Source organism: Poecilia reticulata, chromosome 4, assembly GCF_904066995.2.
Source record: "Poecilia reticulata chromosome 4, P_reticulata-male-v2, whole genome shotgun sequence".
Taxonomy (NCBI): Eukaryota; Metazoa; Chordata; class Actinopteri; order Cyprinodontiformes; family Poeciliidae; genus Poecilia; species Poecilia reticulata.
In genome coordinates this window covers 26706237-26724093 of record NC_088833.1, presented here as the reverse complement: position 1 = coordinate 26724093, position 17857 = coordinate 26706237, and the positions used below count along the sequence as shown (strand labels likewise).

The following is a 17857-nucleotide window of genomic DNA, read 5'->3' as shown; positions in this document are numbered from 1 at the left end:
TTATTAAGTCTTTTTCTTGTTTTGTTCTTATTAATCTTTTTCTCCTTGACATTTTCCATGTTTGAAATCAATAAAGATTTCATTGCATCTCAAGAGTAAGTTGGATAGACAACATTCAGCAAAAACAAAGCAAAAAGAGAACATATTAAAACTGAAGATATGAAAGAAAATCAAAGTTGAAAATGTGAAAAAAAGTGACTTTATTTATTAACTGAGCACCAGTTAATAAATAAAGTGCGTTTAATGTCAAGTTATAAATCTGAAATTGAACAATGACGTAAAATCGTCCTGAACAAGGGCCGCGGTGAGCAGCAGAAGTATGAGTCAGGCGCTAACATCTCACCTTGGTTCAGCGACCATAGGCTGTGGTTGGCCTGCCTGTGCAGCTCTTCCACACATGCTGGCCGTGTGGAGTGGTGCAAAACATTCCTCTGGAGGCGCCACGGCGCTCTGAAGTGTGCCGTCAGCTTACTCTCCACGTCCAGGTCGGACACCGCTGTCGGAGAGACAAACACAGTGGAAACGTCGCTAATTGTTCTGTTCTTATAGGAAGCAATGAAAAAAAAAAACATCTATTAGTTTGAGCTGCTTCCCAGAGTTTGAGGGTAGACACTGACTCAACGTCACAGCTTCTGACCAGGGCCAGATATACAAGAATCTGGGATAATAATAAACAGGAACGATTTAACAGATCACAAGTTGGTGAAAATTCACTATAGTAATTAATTACATAAATGTCTGATAATCCATTATTCTGGTCTCACTAAGACCAAGCAAGCCAGTCAAACTACAAACCAACAGGCAATTCGCAAACCAACTTCTTTGCCTTCATCACCGATAATAATTTCAAATAATTTTATATTATTTATATACATAAAAATCATAAAATAATACAACTCACATGATTTGAGCTTATGGATTTTACATACCGTACAATGTTTGCAAAACACCCATTCATTAAAAAAGGTAACATAAAATAAAAATCTTTGAGCCGACTCCCAAATAGTGCAGCCCTGGGCTACCGCCCGTCAGCTTTTCCTACTGCCTGGCCCAGCTTCTGACAGAAGAGACGCCACATTCTTTGGCGCACGAACACAAAGATGATTGTTTTGGTTTTCCAGGAGATTAAGTAACATCTGATCTAACTCAGGCCACTCAGGTCCAGGGCAAACATGGTCTGTTTACTAAGGCAACGGCATCCACCGCCTCAGGCCAAACAATTGGTCTCAACGCAACCAGATAGTGAGACTTTCATCCTGCAAATATTGACCAGTACCTGCACTGTGACCACTAACGTCACCCCCACCTCCACCTCCAGTTACAGAGCTCAAGTTACAGCAGATCCAAGGAGGTGCTGCATGAAAGGCAGCACTTTGACAGGAGCCGTTTCTTTATGAAATGCAAACTGAGGTGAGTCAGTACAGAGGGGCAGTGACATGACAAATGAGCAGAGCAATGAGATGTGAGTGTGTAAAATGTTAAAAACACAAGAAATCGAGATAAAACTTTCTATAAAGGTCTGGGCGATGAATTGTTTTTATCAATTAATCAAAATTTTGGTCTTTGAAGATTTTATTTGTGGAGAATTGGATTTTTATGTCTATCAATATTTCATCACAGAAAAGAAATCCTGTGAATCATTTAGCCTGCTTTCTTCAGCCACACATCTCTGAGTCTTTTCCCACCTGGTGGATTTTCCCGGCCTCGTCTCTGACCTGCCGGCTCGGCTGAAGCTCGTTCTGTGTGACCCCCGTGTCCGACGAGGGCCAGTCCTGGTTCAACGCGCTCCTGGTTTGCTTTGTGGCGCAGCCAGGAGCTAACTTTAGTCTCTTTCAGTTAAGAAAGACATAGCTCAGCAGCAGAGGTCAGGGCGACCCGCTAAACCTTAGCCTGTGGCCGTGGACCCGACTGCTGAGTACTCTGAGTGATTTGCTAACAGCGCTGCTAAATCTCAGACGAAGAAACAAAGGGAAATGAGTGCAAGTAGAGGTATTGAGTTTATCAAAGACAGGGTGACGGTTTCCATGAGCCGGCCCTGGTTGACCTGAAAAGGCCTCAGTGTGTTGACCCTGCTGGGCTGAGAAGGCTCTGTGTTGTGTCTCCTGCTCAGCGCCAGCAGCAGAGAGTAAACAGTCCAGATGGAGCTCAATGAAAACGGCTGATTTACACCACAAGCTACCGTGATACTTAACTTTGGCAGCTTATCAACATATCAAAGCTAAGATTTACAGTATATATGTTTAACTCACATTTTATTACTTTAGATATTAATAAAACTTACATTTTAGAAGATAATTCCAGTTTGTGGTGACATAAATTAACACTAGCAAGGCTTTGCATTTTTTCTGTTCCGTTTTGAGTATTTTAATCTGAGCAACAGTCACTTCCAAAGGTTTTCATCCCCCCTTAAGCATTTTATCATGTCACAACCTCAAACCTCAGTTTATTTTCGTGGGTTTTTCCCACAGACTTTCTTAGGAATGCAGGTCTGGCCTCTTCACATGCACCGACTGCAGTTTTCTGGCCGACCACTGATTTTTAAAAAGCCTAACCTGCCGATTCCGATTTTGGACCGCTCCGATTTGTTTTGCCTGAAAACTCACTAAATACAATGACAAAGTCGCTAAGTTGGATTTTCAAACCTTCGTGGAGGAAGATAAGATCGGCTTCACATGCGAGTGTCAGCCCTTCACCAATCACCCAAAATTAAAGGGGCAGTATTACGTATTACGTAACACATTCAAGAAACTATGTTACCTTCAGTTGTTGCAAAAATTGCTGTATGTATCAAATATGACGTAAAAGACATTTGACTTCATAATCTAATGCCTTGAAATTGGGCCTCTGTCTCTTTAAAAACTCCTGCTCTTTCTGAAACTCAGCCTTCAGGAAGTCAACACAACATGGCTCCTCTGTTAACCCTTTAACAACATTTTAATCAGCGTTGAACTGAGAAGTAGCTGCTACATCTCCAGGTGTTTGCTAATTGCTGTCAGCTGGTCTAAAGGAGCTGAGTGGGAGCAGCTGAATAGTTGCCATGGCAATCAAAGGATTTCTCAAACATGCATGAAAGAGTTAAGTCAACACTTCAGATATGTTTTTGATAACATTGTAACAAATTAGATAATTTAGTCTGATAAATTTCTATTATCGGTTTCACTGGATTTATTTAGGGGTTTCATATTTTTCTTACAAAAACCGAAATGTTTTTGTAAGAAAAATAATCTATGTAACAAGTATGCAGTACTTTGTGTTGGCCTAACAACTAAAATCCCAATAAAATGCATTGAGGTCAATAGCTACAATGTGACAAAGTGACATTATGACACTTAACACTTCTGCAGCGTAAAAACTACGACTGCAATAATGAATTTCATTAAATACATATCACATCTTTATTGTAAATAATGAGTCAGTGCTTCCATCTGGCTCTGGTTTTGATTTTAATAAAAACACTGGGGAACACCCTGTTTCCTGTTTTGCTTTTCATATCATGTGTCACACAAGTGGAGCAACACAAACCCCAACAAACGGCAGCGATATTTCAAAAGTGACACATGACTGCGTAACAACGTTCAGATGAGAGCTGCAGAGAGATACGGAGTCAGAAGTGGTGTGTGTGTGGTAGGAGAGGGGGGGAAATGAGCCATCCTTTCTCCACCCTGCTGAGAAATGAACTGTTGGCCCTACAGTGACACCCTCCACTTCTCCACCATGCAAACAACCTATTTAACAACAAGGACGGCAGTAGAGCAGGAGCTGCTGCTCTCTCCTCCGCTTAGTGTCTCTGCAGGTTTGTCATTTTCTAAAATCTACTGATACTTTATCAAAACGTGATTATAGGATATATTTACAAGCCTGAAGTCACTTAGAGTTACTTCAGTGGTTTGATTGAGGGTCTTAATCGACCCTAACCATCTAAATCAGAAGATTCAAACTCATTTTCAGCATTTTAGGTCGTATCAGGATCACAAATGTTTTTAAAGGGCTGGTTGGGGCAGAATGCATATCATTTTCACGTGAATCTCCGCAAAAGACTGGAGGGAGTGACTAATGCAGCTTTGGGAATATAAAAAAAATGTCCTTGATCTGATGGATAAAATCAGATTTAAGCACATAACTGTTATCTTGAATGTTGTATTTACGTGTGCTTGTGGAGTCTAGACGGCCACATAAAAAGAAAAAGTTGCAGTGGGTGGAGTTTGACAAAGATGATCTGAATAAAACACCAACGAAAGAATGAAAATAAGGAAGCATAAAGAGACAAGAACAGAGATTAGAGGAGGAGGGATGATCCGACTCTACACCTTCAACCTTTCAGGAGTTTTAATCCATTTCCTTTTACTTTTACAGGAATGCTTGCGAGGACAGAAGCCCATATGGGGAAACCTTTACAGGTAATTTACAGCTCAGCTGTTGTGCCACATGAGGCCAAAGACAACAGACCGGGCTCCTGTCAGCTCATTGACCCCCTTCCTTGAAGCTTTCACTCACTCTGACCGATCGCCCTTTTTAGGATGATGAGGGGGAGGGAAAAAAGCTTCCTTTTGCCAGTTCTTTCACATTTTCTTCCTGAAATCACACCACTATCAACCACAGTTTTCTCCTTTTCCTCCTCACGATCATCTGGAAGCAGGATCATCCCGATAACCTGCTGATGGGGGTTGAGATCCCGCAGCTCCAGACTGCCTCCGTCCTGTAATTTAGTCGGTACTGGTCCAGACAGGAGCCGGCTCAACCCCCACTGCCTCTTCACCTACACTTACACTCTCACACACCTACAATTTGCCAGCAGCCTGGGCAAAGGTGGCCACAGACGCCTTACGCACAGATTACAAGGAAACGCCACGAGAACAGGCTGACAGTCTCCCCGTGTCACGCTGCAAAAACAGAAAACCTTACTGAGTATTAGTGACTAGTTTCTATCGCAAATACCTTAGCGCATTTGAAATAAGACAAAACTAACTCACAAGTAACTTTTTAGTCAAATACAGGAGCCTGTTTTCAGTCAGGCAGATATTTTTGCCTGACTTAAAACAGGCTCCTGTTTAAAATGGCAGATATTTTTCAAATCTGCCATTTGAAAAATACTAGTTCAAATGGCAGATGATTTAAATTATAAGACTGGTTTTCATTGTTATCAGTGCCAATGGAACTAGTACTTTATCAGTATTAATGACTTGTTGACTTAAAACAAGCTCTAACAAGTAACTTTTCAATCATCTAGAAAAAATATCTGAATTTATCTATCTTAAGAGTTACTTGTAAGTTAGTTTAGTCTTATTTCAAGGGCACTTATATATTTGCACTATAAACAAAACAAAAATACCTGGTAAAATTTTGTGTTTTTGCACTTATAGCTAGAAATTTTTCATCAATATTAAAGACTCACCGACTTAAAACAAGGCCCTATTTCTTGCTCAAAAGTTGCTTGTGAGTTAGTTTTGTCTTATTTCAAGCTCACTAAGATATTTACACCAGAAACTACACCAAAAATACTTGATAAGATTTTGTATTTTTGCAGTGTAGGAAGTGAAAAAAATAAAATAAAAATCCTCCTTCCTTTTCCAGAAATGTCGCCCTCAGCTCTGTAGCTGCATTACCCTTCAACCTCTCTGAAACATCTGCTCACACACACACGCACACACCTCCCCCCACGTTGCCTTCCCCACCCAGATGGTCCGGTCGGGGCCTGACTCGGGTGACCGCTAATCTGAACGCAGTGTGCTGCTGGAGGAGAGGAGGAGTGTTAATCCAAGCCGCCGACCGCCTAACCCGCAACCAGGAGGTTGAAGAGGCAGCACAGGATGCAGGACGCTGGCGTCCTTCACGTGAACGACAATATTTAATCTACATGCACACTGAACAATTACAAACTGGTTTTGAACCTAACATGAGAGTAAATTTTAACATTATTAGGAAAAAAACAGTCAGATGGATTTCTACAGAATGACGATTGAAGTCGCTCAAAAGCTTGTAAAACTCACCTGAACGCCGACATAAAACAACAAGCCCAGAAAAACACCCAACAGACACTAACCGGAATAAAAAGCTGCAATCTGATGTCACAGCCTGAACTGACCCATCCTGCCTGGTGAGAGTGAGCTGCTGGAGAAAGTCCACTCTGACGTCTGATCAGGAAAAGACAAAGACCAGAGTCCTGATGCCAGTAAACACACAATAATACCCGTCTGCTCGCTAATCCGCTCTGAGCCGTCATCCGGCCAGCTGATCGCTGCTGCTGCTACTGATGATGATGATAATGATGATGAGCGGCCGCAGCAGGTGGGCTGCATGATTGTTTACACTCTGGAAGGAGTCGGGTCTCTGGGTAATCTGCTGACGGGAAAGCCTGAGTGGAACGAATGCAGCGGCATTGTTTGGGATGGAAGTTGGTGAAATGTTGAAATGTTCATCGTGGAAGTGATGAGTGCGAACGCGTTCAGCCAGAGCTCCTGTTTCATGAAGCAGCTACTGAAGATGCAACGATGACAGTGGAGACTGGACCGCCTTACAGGCTGATGTCGCGCTCCTCTACGTCTATTGGCTCCTCTGGTAGAGGCGTGTAGAAAGTCTTGATATTTTATTGCAGCTGTGTATATAAATCAGATACTTCTGATTTATTGGGACTTTTGAGATCTGGTAATAAACGTGGATTACTTTGTAAAAAAAAAAAAGAAAAAGAAAAAAAAAAACATTTCTCCATGTGAATTTCCCCACACTAAATAATGGCACTGCCATAAAAGGTTATTTTATCTGAAGGCTTTTTTACACATCTTTACTGAAGGCGTCTGCCGCTGCCAAGTGTAACTTTACTGTTCTTGTATCAGCTGAAGGGGAAAATGATTTTAGATACTAAAACCCAGATAAGGCTATAAAAGAGCAGTAGAAAAGCAGAGCGTAAAAGTCTGCCAACATCCCTGTCTCGTTTTCTACTCAACCTTTTCAAACATGGACTGTATTTCTTTTTTCTTTTTTCACCTGGCCTGATGTTGCCCCTCAGCAGCCCGCAGGTCTCACTGCACAGCTGTAATCAACTCACCAGGTGACTTCCTGAAGAGCTCAGAAAGAAGCCGGTCATTACGCGTCTGAGAGGCAGAGAGAAGGCCCCCCCGCCTCCCTCCACAGCTGATTTTATTCAGTGTGGCCAAAAAAAATTAGAGCCGTTTCAGTCGACCGCTCCTTTGAAATGAGGGCGTGACATTACCACAGCAGGAAAAAAAAAAAAAAGACACGCAGGTGTGTATAATTGTTCTCGCACAAAAGAAGGCTTGCTTGAGTTTCCTGACTGGAGGTCAGGATGGCCGCCGCTGGCAGCGCTGCAAGCCCACACACGAAAAGTCGTCTGGCGGCGCAGCGAGATCCCACGAGCGCCGCGGGAGACGGCGCTTTAAACTCGGGTTTTTTTTGGGCAAGTGCCGGGACCTCCAATTTGCCTGTCTGCCCGTGTGCCGGGAGGTAAAAGAGGAGGAGTGGAAGTGAGGAAATGTATGTATGTGTGTGTGTGTGTGTGGGGAAATCCCATCAGATATCACAGTTTCCATTAAGAATGAGGGAAAGCTGCCATGACCTCACCTTCAACAGAACGCTCTGCTGATGTCAAACAGTGAGACAGATGTTAAGCTATAAATATTCAGTCTATCAACACAACCTTCCAACAAGCAGCCCGCAGAGAGACAGAGAGAGAGAGAGAGAGAGCTGAGCACATTTTGGTCCACCATTACTACCGACATGAAGCTCAAAGCTTCCAATCTGTGGAAAAGGTCAAAGGTTGAGGGGTCGCTGGGGTGTACACCAACTGGCTGAGGCTCAAGAAACATCAAATTTCTCAAATAGATAAAACAGATGCAGATTTTAGCAAGTTTTTCCCCTTGAGGTTTTAAAACACCTCACTTGATATGGGTCAATAATAATTCATATGAATGAATTATTATTGACATGGGTAGATGTCATATCAATAACTTAATGATGATTTATATCAATAAGTTATTGACATATAACTTATTTCAAGTTATTGATATAACTTAATATAAATGTTAATGATATAAAATATGGCATGTTTTGCGATTTTTGTAAAATATGCTTTTATAAAAAATAAAATTAAAAAAGTTTTGTGGCCCCCAAAAACTTGAGGCCCTTTAGAGCCTTTTATAAAGTCTGGGCCGAGACAGTAATTAGTCATTATTATTTTCTTCTCGCTATTATGTTGGAAACCATTTCTTTTATTGCCGTTTCTCTAAATTATTTTCCACAAACATCCCATAGAACAAAATGCTTTAAAATAAAATGGTGGCTGTTTAAAAGTGTCCTATGGTAGATATTCACTGAACAGTTTTTAAGTTGTACTTTCACAAAATTTGGGGTTATGAATGTGTTTTAGTTAGTGCACCAAGGGCCTGAACGGCTCTTTGGTTTGAAGAGCACTGGACTATAAAATATCTAATGCCATCGATATTTAAAACACGCACGCACGCCCGCCCGCTCGCCCGCCCGCACTCACACACACACACACACACACACACACACACACACACACGCACACGCACACGCACACGCACACGCACACACACGCACACACACACACACACACACACAGAACCTGATTGGGTTCTGGGAGCCTGGTGCTGGTCAGCGCTGCTCCCAGCTGTAGATGAGGGGCGCTGTGTGAACGGGGTCTGCTTTCTCAGCTGCTCCATATTACGGCTACAAAGTCTGACAGCAGGCTGCGGTCGCTTTGAAATACTTTCCATTCTGAACCCTCTGGAGTGGGGCATATTGTTGAGTGGGGCATATTGTTGAGTGGGCTTGATGCCAGCGAGTGGATTTCTGTTTCTCCACGAGGAGGGAAGAGAACGGCAGGCGTTTAAATGTCTGACGTCCTCAGAAACATTTCCCTCGTAAAAACCTTACGCCGCCTGTGTAATGTTCACGGGAGTGTGCGGTGGAGGTTTATTGCGCAGTAATGAGCGGCGCTATTTTGTCGGAGGGCTATAAGACGTTTATGATTTACGTTGAATTTAAACAAAAGTTTGAGACCAGCGATGAGGAGGAGAGAGAAGACGAAGAAGCAGCATAAAAAACAAACAAAGAAAAAAACGATGTAGCAAGATGCTGTGTTTTCCTAGTGATCTCCTGGCAAAAATTGCTGCTGAATATTTACTCCAGATTAAAATTAGCATCAAGCAGCTGGAATGAGTTTCCTCTGTAGGGTTTTCCTAAGAAACAGGGAGAGGAACTTTGTCATCCATGGGAGACAAGCTGTTCCTCCACACTGAAGGACTCGAGGGCCCAGCATAGTCGGACCGAAGAACTGTCCATGAGTGGACACTAAGTTTCTGTATGTTTGTTTTTGCACATACCTTTCACAGCCCATAAGACACGAAGCTGAACTTGGTTTCCGATTCCAGCTTCCGATTCGGGAAATGGCTAAAGGGCGATTCCACCTACTTTTTTACTACCTTCCGCATCTTTAATCTACTCTAGTTAAAAAAAACTACACCACCTAGACACTTCAAACTTGGACTGGATTACTCTGCTCTAATAGCAGAATATTTAAAACCGTGTTAGGGATTTGTGAAGGTTTTTTCTGATTTGTGAAACTTCAATAAAGGTTGATTTCACCACTTTTTTGCCTCTGAATCACACTAGAATTGCTCCAGTTCCAAAACTACAACACCCTAGACAATTCAAACATGGACTTCATTATTCTGCTCTAATAGTACAATAACTAATGTTTGTGATTTGTGAAACTTTTTTCCGATTTCTGAAACTTCAAAGTGCGATTTCAGACCCTTTTCTGCACCTGGATCACACTAGAACTTCTCTAATTCCAAAACTACAACACCTAGAAAGAAAAAACCTTCACAAATCCCAAACACGGTTTTAAATATTCTGCTATTAGAGCAGAATAATCCAGTCCAAGTTTGAAGTGTCTAGGACAGGTGTAGTTTTTTTTAAATAAAGTAGATTAAAGATGCGGAAGGTAGTGAAAAATTAGGTGGAATCGCCCTTTAGCCATTTCCCGAATCAGAAGCTGGAATCGGAAACCAAGTTCAGCTTCATCCATAAGACCAACCGAGCCAAGCTCCTGTGAAATGCCTCTGGCCGCAGGATATGTCACGGTGTTGTACGGTGTACAACAACAGTACGGTAAAGACAGCGATCGACAATTACGAATTCACAAGTTTGTAGGACATAACAATTGATGAGCTTTTATTTTCCATGTTATCGGAAAATAAGAGCAGGAGGTGTCGTTGGGACATTCACCTGCTGTATCGAAGTGCAACCAAACTGAGGGAGGCTAATGTTTCAGTGCGTACATCTTCATGGCCTCAGCGCCTCAAAACCATCTGTTCTGCTCTGTGGCCGAAAAACCGACTCATGGAAGTTGAGTAGCCCTGCATAAATACGCCCGCAAAATCCAGAAGAAAATAGAAGGCACCTGTAAGTACGTCTGTTTTTAAAGACATCAGTACAGCGAGCAAAATATTTTTAAATGGACACAACTGCTGTAGCCATTGCACAAGCAGAAAAAAAAGTCATTTTCACAGTGGGGACTTCTAATGTTTGGGAGGAAAAGTCACATGGCTTTACGATTACCTCACTACATAACCGCTCTGTCAATTCTAACCTGGCCTTTACATCTGAGGATGACCTCTGAATGACCTCGCAGCCAGTCGGAAATACAAACACTCTGCAACGCTTCTCACTCCCGCACGGCCCGCCTCCTGTTTACCACTCTGTGACTCACTGCTGTGGCTGCTGACTGACAGAAAGAAACAAAAAGAAAATAAAGGAAAGGAAAGGAACAGACATTGAGCCCACAGAGGAAGCAAATTTTAAATTTCGGTCATCTACATGCACACTCAGCAGGGGCGACCTTTTTACCTTTTGACCTTTACACACCTCATTATGATGTCTGCATACAGACAGGGAGGTCAGCTCACGTCATTAAACACTCGAGTAAATCACCAGCTCATTGGAAAATCACTCACTACCCGTATCCTTCTCTATATCATCACCTTCTGAAAACAATGGCCTATGTCTCTTTTTTTCTTGCCAAAAGGGAATTCGGTTAAATAAATGGCTGAAAAATGACTATTTTAGGAAGGTGACGACATGATAAAAACAAATTAAGTCTAGATGTTGAGTAAGGATATATTCATATATTCGACGTGAAAAATCTTGCCTCGACAACACGAGGAACTGATTCTGAGGTCTTGATCCATCGCAAATAGGCAACAAACAAAACAAAGCAAGAAAAAAAAAAAGTCACAGCCTGTTCTCGAGTTTTTAAATTTCTTCGGCCTTTAAATCAGCACGAAGCTCACTTTACAGCCCCGTCCTGCCGATTTGCCGCAGCCTCTGCAAACACACCCTCACATCATTTAACGCCGTTTGAGGTCACAGCTGACTCCCATTGGGACGTAATGGCTCTCCCGCCGAGCTCGGCCCGCTTCAGTTAGACCTTTGAAGTGCTCGCGCACGTTTATGCAGAAACCTCAACAGAGGAGGAGGAAGGGGTGTGACGGGTGCTGGCCCGCGCTCAAAGGGGCTCTCAGGTACACCGATTAGCTTCACAGCGGCCTTTGATTTCTTTGGCGTTTTGTTTGGTTTGCGCTCCCGTCTCGCTGGCACTCCGAGGGAAGCGGGAATTCTTGAGAATGAATTGGGAAAAAAAAAGAGCATTCCTGGATTTACTGGAAATAAAGGTAGTCGACCACAAGGCAGAGTATAACGGAAAAGCCTGAAGTCAGAACAGGAGAAACAGCAACATGAGCCTCACGGTCCGCTCCACCGGCGGGAGCCTGAGCGTTTACGGGAAGACCGCAGGATTCAAAACGGCGAAAGGAAAGCGTTTCTGTCTTTCTTTTTTGTTTTTCCAGGATGTTGCGAGAGCACAGCGACTTTAGCCGTCCACCAAACAAAGCCAGAAACAAACAAACCAGATTAATCTTTCATCAAGTCCCGCCTCGGCCAAACCAACACGCTCAGCTGAAGCTTTTGAAGCTACGCGATACCGATTCAGGTCCGTGAGCATGACGTTGTTGTGGGTGTGAGTCTGACGTCATTCTTGTTTTCATCTGCACATTTAAAGGAATTCAAGCGCACTCCTTAAAATAGAGGATCAGGGGTGAGGTATACAGGGTGGGGGTATGTGGGGGACAGATATGCTGAGAATACTCATCCCACCCAGGACGAAGAGGAGCACACATACCTAACATGCTAAACTTAAAAAGAGTAATGTGACACTTTTGAGTGAATGTACATTTGTTAAAGAAATTTGATCCAACAATGAGCATGTTCACTGTACTGCACTGCAAAAACACTAAATCTCACCAAGCATTTCTGGTCTAGTTTCTGGTGCAAATATTTCAGTTCACTTGAAATAAGACAAAGCTAGCTTACAAGCAACTTTTCAGAAAGATGTAGCGGCTTGCTTCAAGTCAGTGATCCCCAATACTGATTAAAAAGTTCTACTGGTATATTACTTCACTTATAATGAGAGAAAAATGTCTTGTTATAAGTGAAATAGTTCGCCAGAGGAAATAGTACCTATTTTAATGAATACTAAGGAATTATAATGTATCTAAGCAACGTCTTTTTCTAAAACAGGTTGTTGTTGTTTTTGATAACATGGAACCGTTCCCAGAAATGTTTTCATTCACACGGAAACGACGAGAATGGCTCAAAATTTCTGCTTTTACTCTCCCAGACCTGCAAGTGGCGCTGATGAGGAAGTATGGGACATAAATCCTTTACAAGACGTTAGAAGTTAACAAAGCAAAGTGCGACTGGAGTCTTTTGCAGAACCTTTTGTGAGATTTTGTGAGTCCCTCTGGTAAGCCAACACCTTTATTTCATTTTAAAATGTATTCTATTGTTTTAATTCCTTTGATGCTTGACTTGTCTTTAATCTCCAGTTTGGCACGTGTCTTGAGGGACAACAATAAATTGGCATTTGATTCATTTAAATATTTCTTTTTAACTTTTTAAGATTTCTATTTGAGCAAAGCCGAACTGGATCTTCATGTTAAAGTTTTCCTTGACTTAAACTCTTTCTGTATGCAGAGTAACACTAGGTATGCTTCAAAAAAAGAAAAACACGTTGAAGTGCAAAACAACATCGTCAACATCATGCTTGAAAAATGCTGACTGCCCATTAAAAACAATAGGACCATGTAATCTGCAGCAGTTCATTCATCAGCTTGTTGTCAAGAACTTAGAAAGGTCAAAGGTCAAAAGCTACAGGAAGGTATGTCACGACTGTTTTCAGTCATAGTAGGAGACACGCAGAGGGTAGAGAGAGGGCAGAGTGTTTGTCTTGTTCAGGTGTCTCTGTCCACAGTGGGACACTGTCTCTGTCCCCTCATACATTCGGACGGTTGCTTGGTGACCTGCTGCCAGGTGGAGAGGAAGACGCAGACTGCTCTGAAAGCGTCTGGAGGGTTTAGTCTCTAGAGATTTCCTCCACTGTTTCCTCTATAAACACTGAGCTGTGTCGACCCGAGACTCTGGTTTCTCCAGTTCAGAGGCATCAGTCATCGCTCGCATGGAGCAGAAGAATCAGGACAGACTGAGAGGAAACCCAAACAGGAAGTGGAGCACGCAGACGTTTGGGGAACGCTGCGGTTTGGGAAGGAGAAAGACGAGGGCCCGGTTTGCGACGGTGGGATTGCAGTGGAAACCTCCCTTTAACCGTCTGAGGTCAGCCTTGACCCCGTTATGTGTGTGTGTGTGTGTGTGTGTGTGTGTGTGTGTGTGTGTGTGTGTGTGTGTGTGTGTGTGTGCGTGTGTGTGCGTGTGTATGTGTATGTGTGTGTGTGGGAAAGTCATTAGGAGGGAATGGCATTGGTCCGGGGTTGAACCGTCCCTCACACGTCTCTCCCTGACAGCGAGTCGGCCGAGGCAGGAGGGAGAATGAACTGGACGACTGGCAGTTATCAGGGGGAGGGATGGAGCCAATCCAGCAGTGCTTTCACTGGAAACAATGGAGGGGATCAGACCGTACCAGCTCCCGGTGGCTCCCAACGCCACACCCAGATGGCATGACAAGCTGTTCATAGGAAACTGGCGAGTCAAAGTCTACGTTAAAACGTGTTTTTGGGTTTGTTACATAAAGGCTGACTGGGAGGTTTGAGTGGGAAGATCAGCCCTCGACCAGCCCTCTGCTCCCAGACAGACTGGAAATAAACAAGACTGTCTATTGATAGCCTCTCTGAGTCAGCACACTGCTGCAAAAACAAAAAAATACCAAAAAGATACACACCGCTGCAGAAAATTACTGTGAAATGGTGACCTGGATGTGAATTAACTGTGGAAAAACTCCACTTATCGCTTGACTGAGTTTCCATTACAAACGTACGCAAAACTTTGTCGGTACTCCTCTAATGCCGCTATTGCCGTATAATACTAAGGAATAAAAAACACAATTAAAATCACACGTAAGTTTTTATTTTCACGTGACAAGTCGTTAAAAAAACATCCTGCATTATTGTTTAAAACGAACAGCCAGACAGAGATATTAAGCGGAACGGCAAAAGCAAGTGAGGTGGATTAGCATTGCCTGTCAACAGCTGATGATGTCATCCAGGACGTCTGACTCTGGCCTCTTCAGTCACAGGCCTTTTCAAACAAGTTGGAAGACTGACTGCTGCTGGAGATACTTCCTGCCTACAGTGCAGCCATCTGCAGTTAATCTTCAGCATCACATGCTTTTTACACTTTTATTTGCAAGAAAAATGTTGAGTATTTCTCAGTTTGCACAATACGTTGATCACATAAAATTCCTATTAAAGAACACTCCGTTTTGTGGCTGTAAAGTAGCAAAATATGAAAATATCTCAAGGGGAGTAAACCCTTTTGTAGTGCAATTAGACGTAACCTCCAGTGAAGGTGTGCGCTCGCTCTTTCACAGTTCATGCCTCAGCTGTGGAGAGGAAACTCCAGAGGACCCCTGCAGTGAACCGTGAGTCCTCTGTACATTATGCATGTGTGTGTGCGTGTGTGTGTGAGATCAGCGCCGGGAAATTACCAAGCTAATGTTTAAATGAAAAACAGATTGGCTCCAGATGTACTTTTAAGTTCTATTGGTACTTACCTATTGATCATAAGCAGGAAGCACCAGGGGGTGGAGGGGACATGGAAGGAGAAAGGGAAAAAAAGAGACAAAGAAAACACAATTAGTTGATTGCAGGCAGGATATCAGCTAAACGTCTCATTTTAACCAAACACAGTTTTTCTACCTGCTCAGGCTAAACCTCAGGAGAGCGCACGAGAGGCGGCGTCGTGTTTCATGACATTAAACCAGAGCTCTGCTTTCTGCTCCCTGATAAAATCTTATCTTCCAAGTCGGAGAGAGGAACCAAAACCCCTCCGCCTCCCTCTGATCTCAAAAATCCCCTCTCCCACTCCCCAGGGTGTTTGACGGAACTTTATGGAGGCCATACTTGGGCTTCACTCGCGCGCCGACCGCCTCGCTCTGAATACGTTTTTTTCCCCCCAAGGGGAGTTCACTGAGACAAAGAGAGAAACGGTCCAGAGAGGAGAAAGTAGGCCTGACTCTTGAATAGCCCCCGCTTGCCCTGGAGGGATTTTTCTTTTCTTTTTTTTTTTCCCCAAGAGCTTAGTGAATGGTAAACTAAAGGAATGGCTACCAATAGGCACTGAAATCACAGCAGTCATTGGGTGATTATGCTACGAAAGACAGGCGCCATCCAGCTCAAAGAGCAAAATATGCTTTTGGGGCCATAAAGCTGGAGCTAAAGAGCAGCTTTGCCCTACAGAGAGAAACTGCTTTATCCTTTTCTTTGTAAACTCCTCCATGCTGTTCAGGTCTTTTCTTTCGTACAGCACGTCTGGTTTACTTCTTACGCTCAGACTTGACAAACTCTGCCCACTGCACCGAACTGCAGCAGCAGCACTTTGGTAATGACAGGTCATGGTCTCCGGTCAAGATGTACAATTAGTGGGCACGGAGAAGAGGCACCCCGTGACACTCTGCAGGATGCGTGGCGACGGTTTTACACCAGCCGCTCTCCACTTCTTGACAAACGGAGACGTTACAAACGAAGACGCAGCAGGGCCCGCTAGACGTCTGGAGGTGCCGGTGGGAGTCCATAGGTCTTCAAGATGCCGTTTAATTGGGAGGTGGATGCATCTGGATTTGTTGGCTGATTTCCAGTCGTCAGGTTTTCACAAGCTCTGACCTGCCAATGCCAGATTGAGCTGCTTCAGTAGAAGTGCAAGATGTAAGAACAGCCTTCAAAAACGTTCCCTGTAAAACCAAGATCTGTCATAGGAGTAATCTTGTTGTGAGCTCAAACCTGGTGATTTCAGTTCACTCTGACTTCGTCACTCAGTGACAGCATCAGATTTAAACAACTTTGTCTGCTGTTGAATTGATAACGTCTTGCTCTCTCTCCCTATCTTGCAGCATTAACAATGAGTTTGATGTTGGGGTGCATTCTGTGGATCTGATTGCAACAGACTGTTACTCGTGTTTCCTTTACATTGTGAGCAGAAAAATACGTTCTCTAAAAAGCACACAACCAGAGTTAGTGAATTCAGTTTTTAGACCAGCTCAGTTTGATCGGAGAAAAAAAACGTATCTTCATCCACTGTTGCTTGTTTCTAATGGAATCCAACCTCCACCAGACGTCTTTTCTAGTCAGATGGCAGTCAGAGGAAGTTCGACCGAGGCTGAGAACCAGAGATCAGGTCCGAAGTTTTACACTTCAACTTTAGTGCCACACGTCGCTTTGCAGAGTCAGCACAGAGGCCGGGGTTATAGACCATTACATTTTCCAGGAACGACAGCAGACATTCGAACTGAAGCTGTGAAGCGGAGCATACGCCGTTAAGATAACAACTGGCCCCCCGAGTGAGGCAGAACTGTTATCACCGATCCTGGATTCTCTCAGGCTTAACAGCGGAAACACTTCCTTACGTTTCCTGTCATTTCACGCCGGGTCTCGGCTAGACCGGGAAAAATGAGCAAAACAACGTGAGAAAAAAAAAAAGAAAACAAAAAACATTGAAAGAAATCATGCTGGAGCCAAGAGCTGGGTCGTAATCATAACAAGCAAGTTGGGCTCTTTTCCCCCCCTAACGCACCTGTGGGAGCTGCAGCCAACTAATAAAAACATGCAAGCCCTTAAATCTACTCTGCATCACTTCCCAAAGGTCTCAGCCCAGGAGAGCAAATCAGGGCTGAAAAATATAACATGTGTTTGCAGCGCGCTGCCGGCCGCCTCGCTCCGGAGAGATTCCCGTGGAAGTATGGAGTCGAACTTCCCGGCTGAAGCCAGAGGAGGATCTGCTGCTCCAGCTGAACAAACAGCTGAACTGCACAGAGTGGCGTAGGGAGGGGTGTGGCTGTCAGACAGCCAGGAGTGGCTGCGTTGAGAGTGTGTGTGTGTGTGTGTGTGCGCGCGTGTGTAGAGGATGGCTGTTTATAGAGGTGAGCCTCACCCTGACCTTCTGCATTTCACCATGCCAGCAGCAGTGCAGATAATACACCAACAGGAGCAAAAAGAAACACGAAAATTAAGGATGGAGAGAAACACTGACATTAAAATAGCTTGGAAAAGTATTCACACCCCTTAAATGCTTTCATGTTACAGGTTGCAAACACAAACTACGATGAACTTTGATAGATCAAAACACATTAGGGAATAGTTGTAAAATTGGTGGAAAAAATGGTACTTAGTCTTTATATTTGTTTTTTTTTTAAGATAAGAAGCTAAAGGTTATGGAATTCACAAAACTTTGGAGGACCAATCCTGTCATAATTAAGAACAAATACAGAAAAATATACATAATTACGAGGCAATTAAACTGTACCGATTGCAGTTTT

At 43.4% G+C, this 17857-nt stretch overlaps 1 protein-coding gene across 4 annotated transcripts in view; it reads right to left on the bottom strand.

The window, feature by feature from the left end:
• Positions 1–17857, bottom strand: part of nhsa (Nance-Horan syndrome a (congenital cataracts and dental anomalies)) — a 68261-nt gene that overhangs the window by 16470 nt on the left and 33934 nt on the right. For 3 of the 4 annotated variants that reach the window (XM_017304493.2, XM_008407547.3, XM_008407546.3), the window contains exon 2: positions 344–496. In XM_017304493.2, coding sequence (XP_017159982.1) covers positions 344–496 — 153 coding nt within the window. Of the gene's footprint in view, positions 1–343; positions 497–15245; positions 15666–17857 lie in introns of those variants that run through there. The other variant, XM_081606591.1, reaches the window with a different exon arrangement.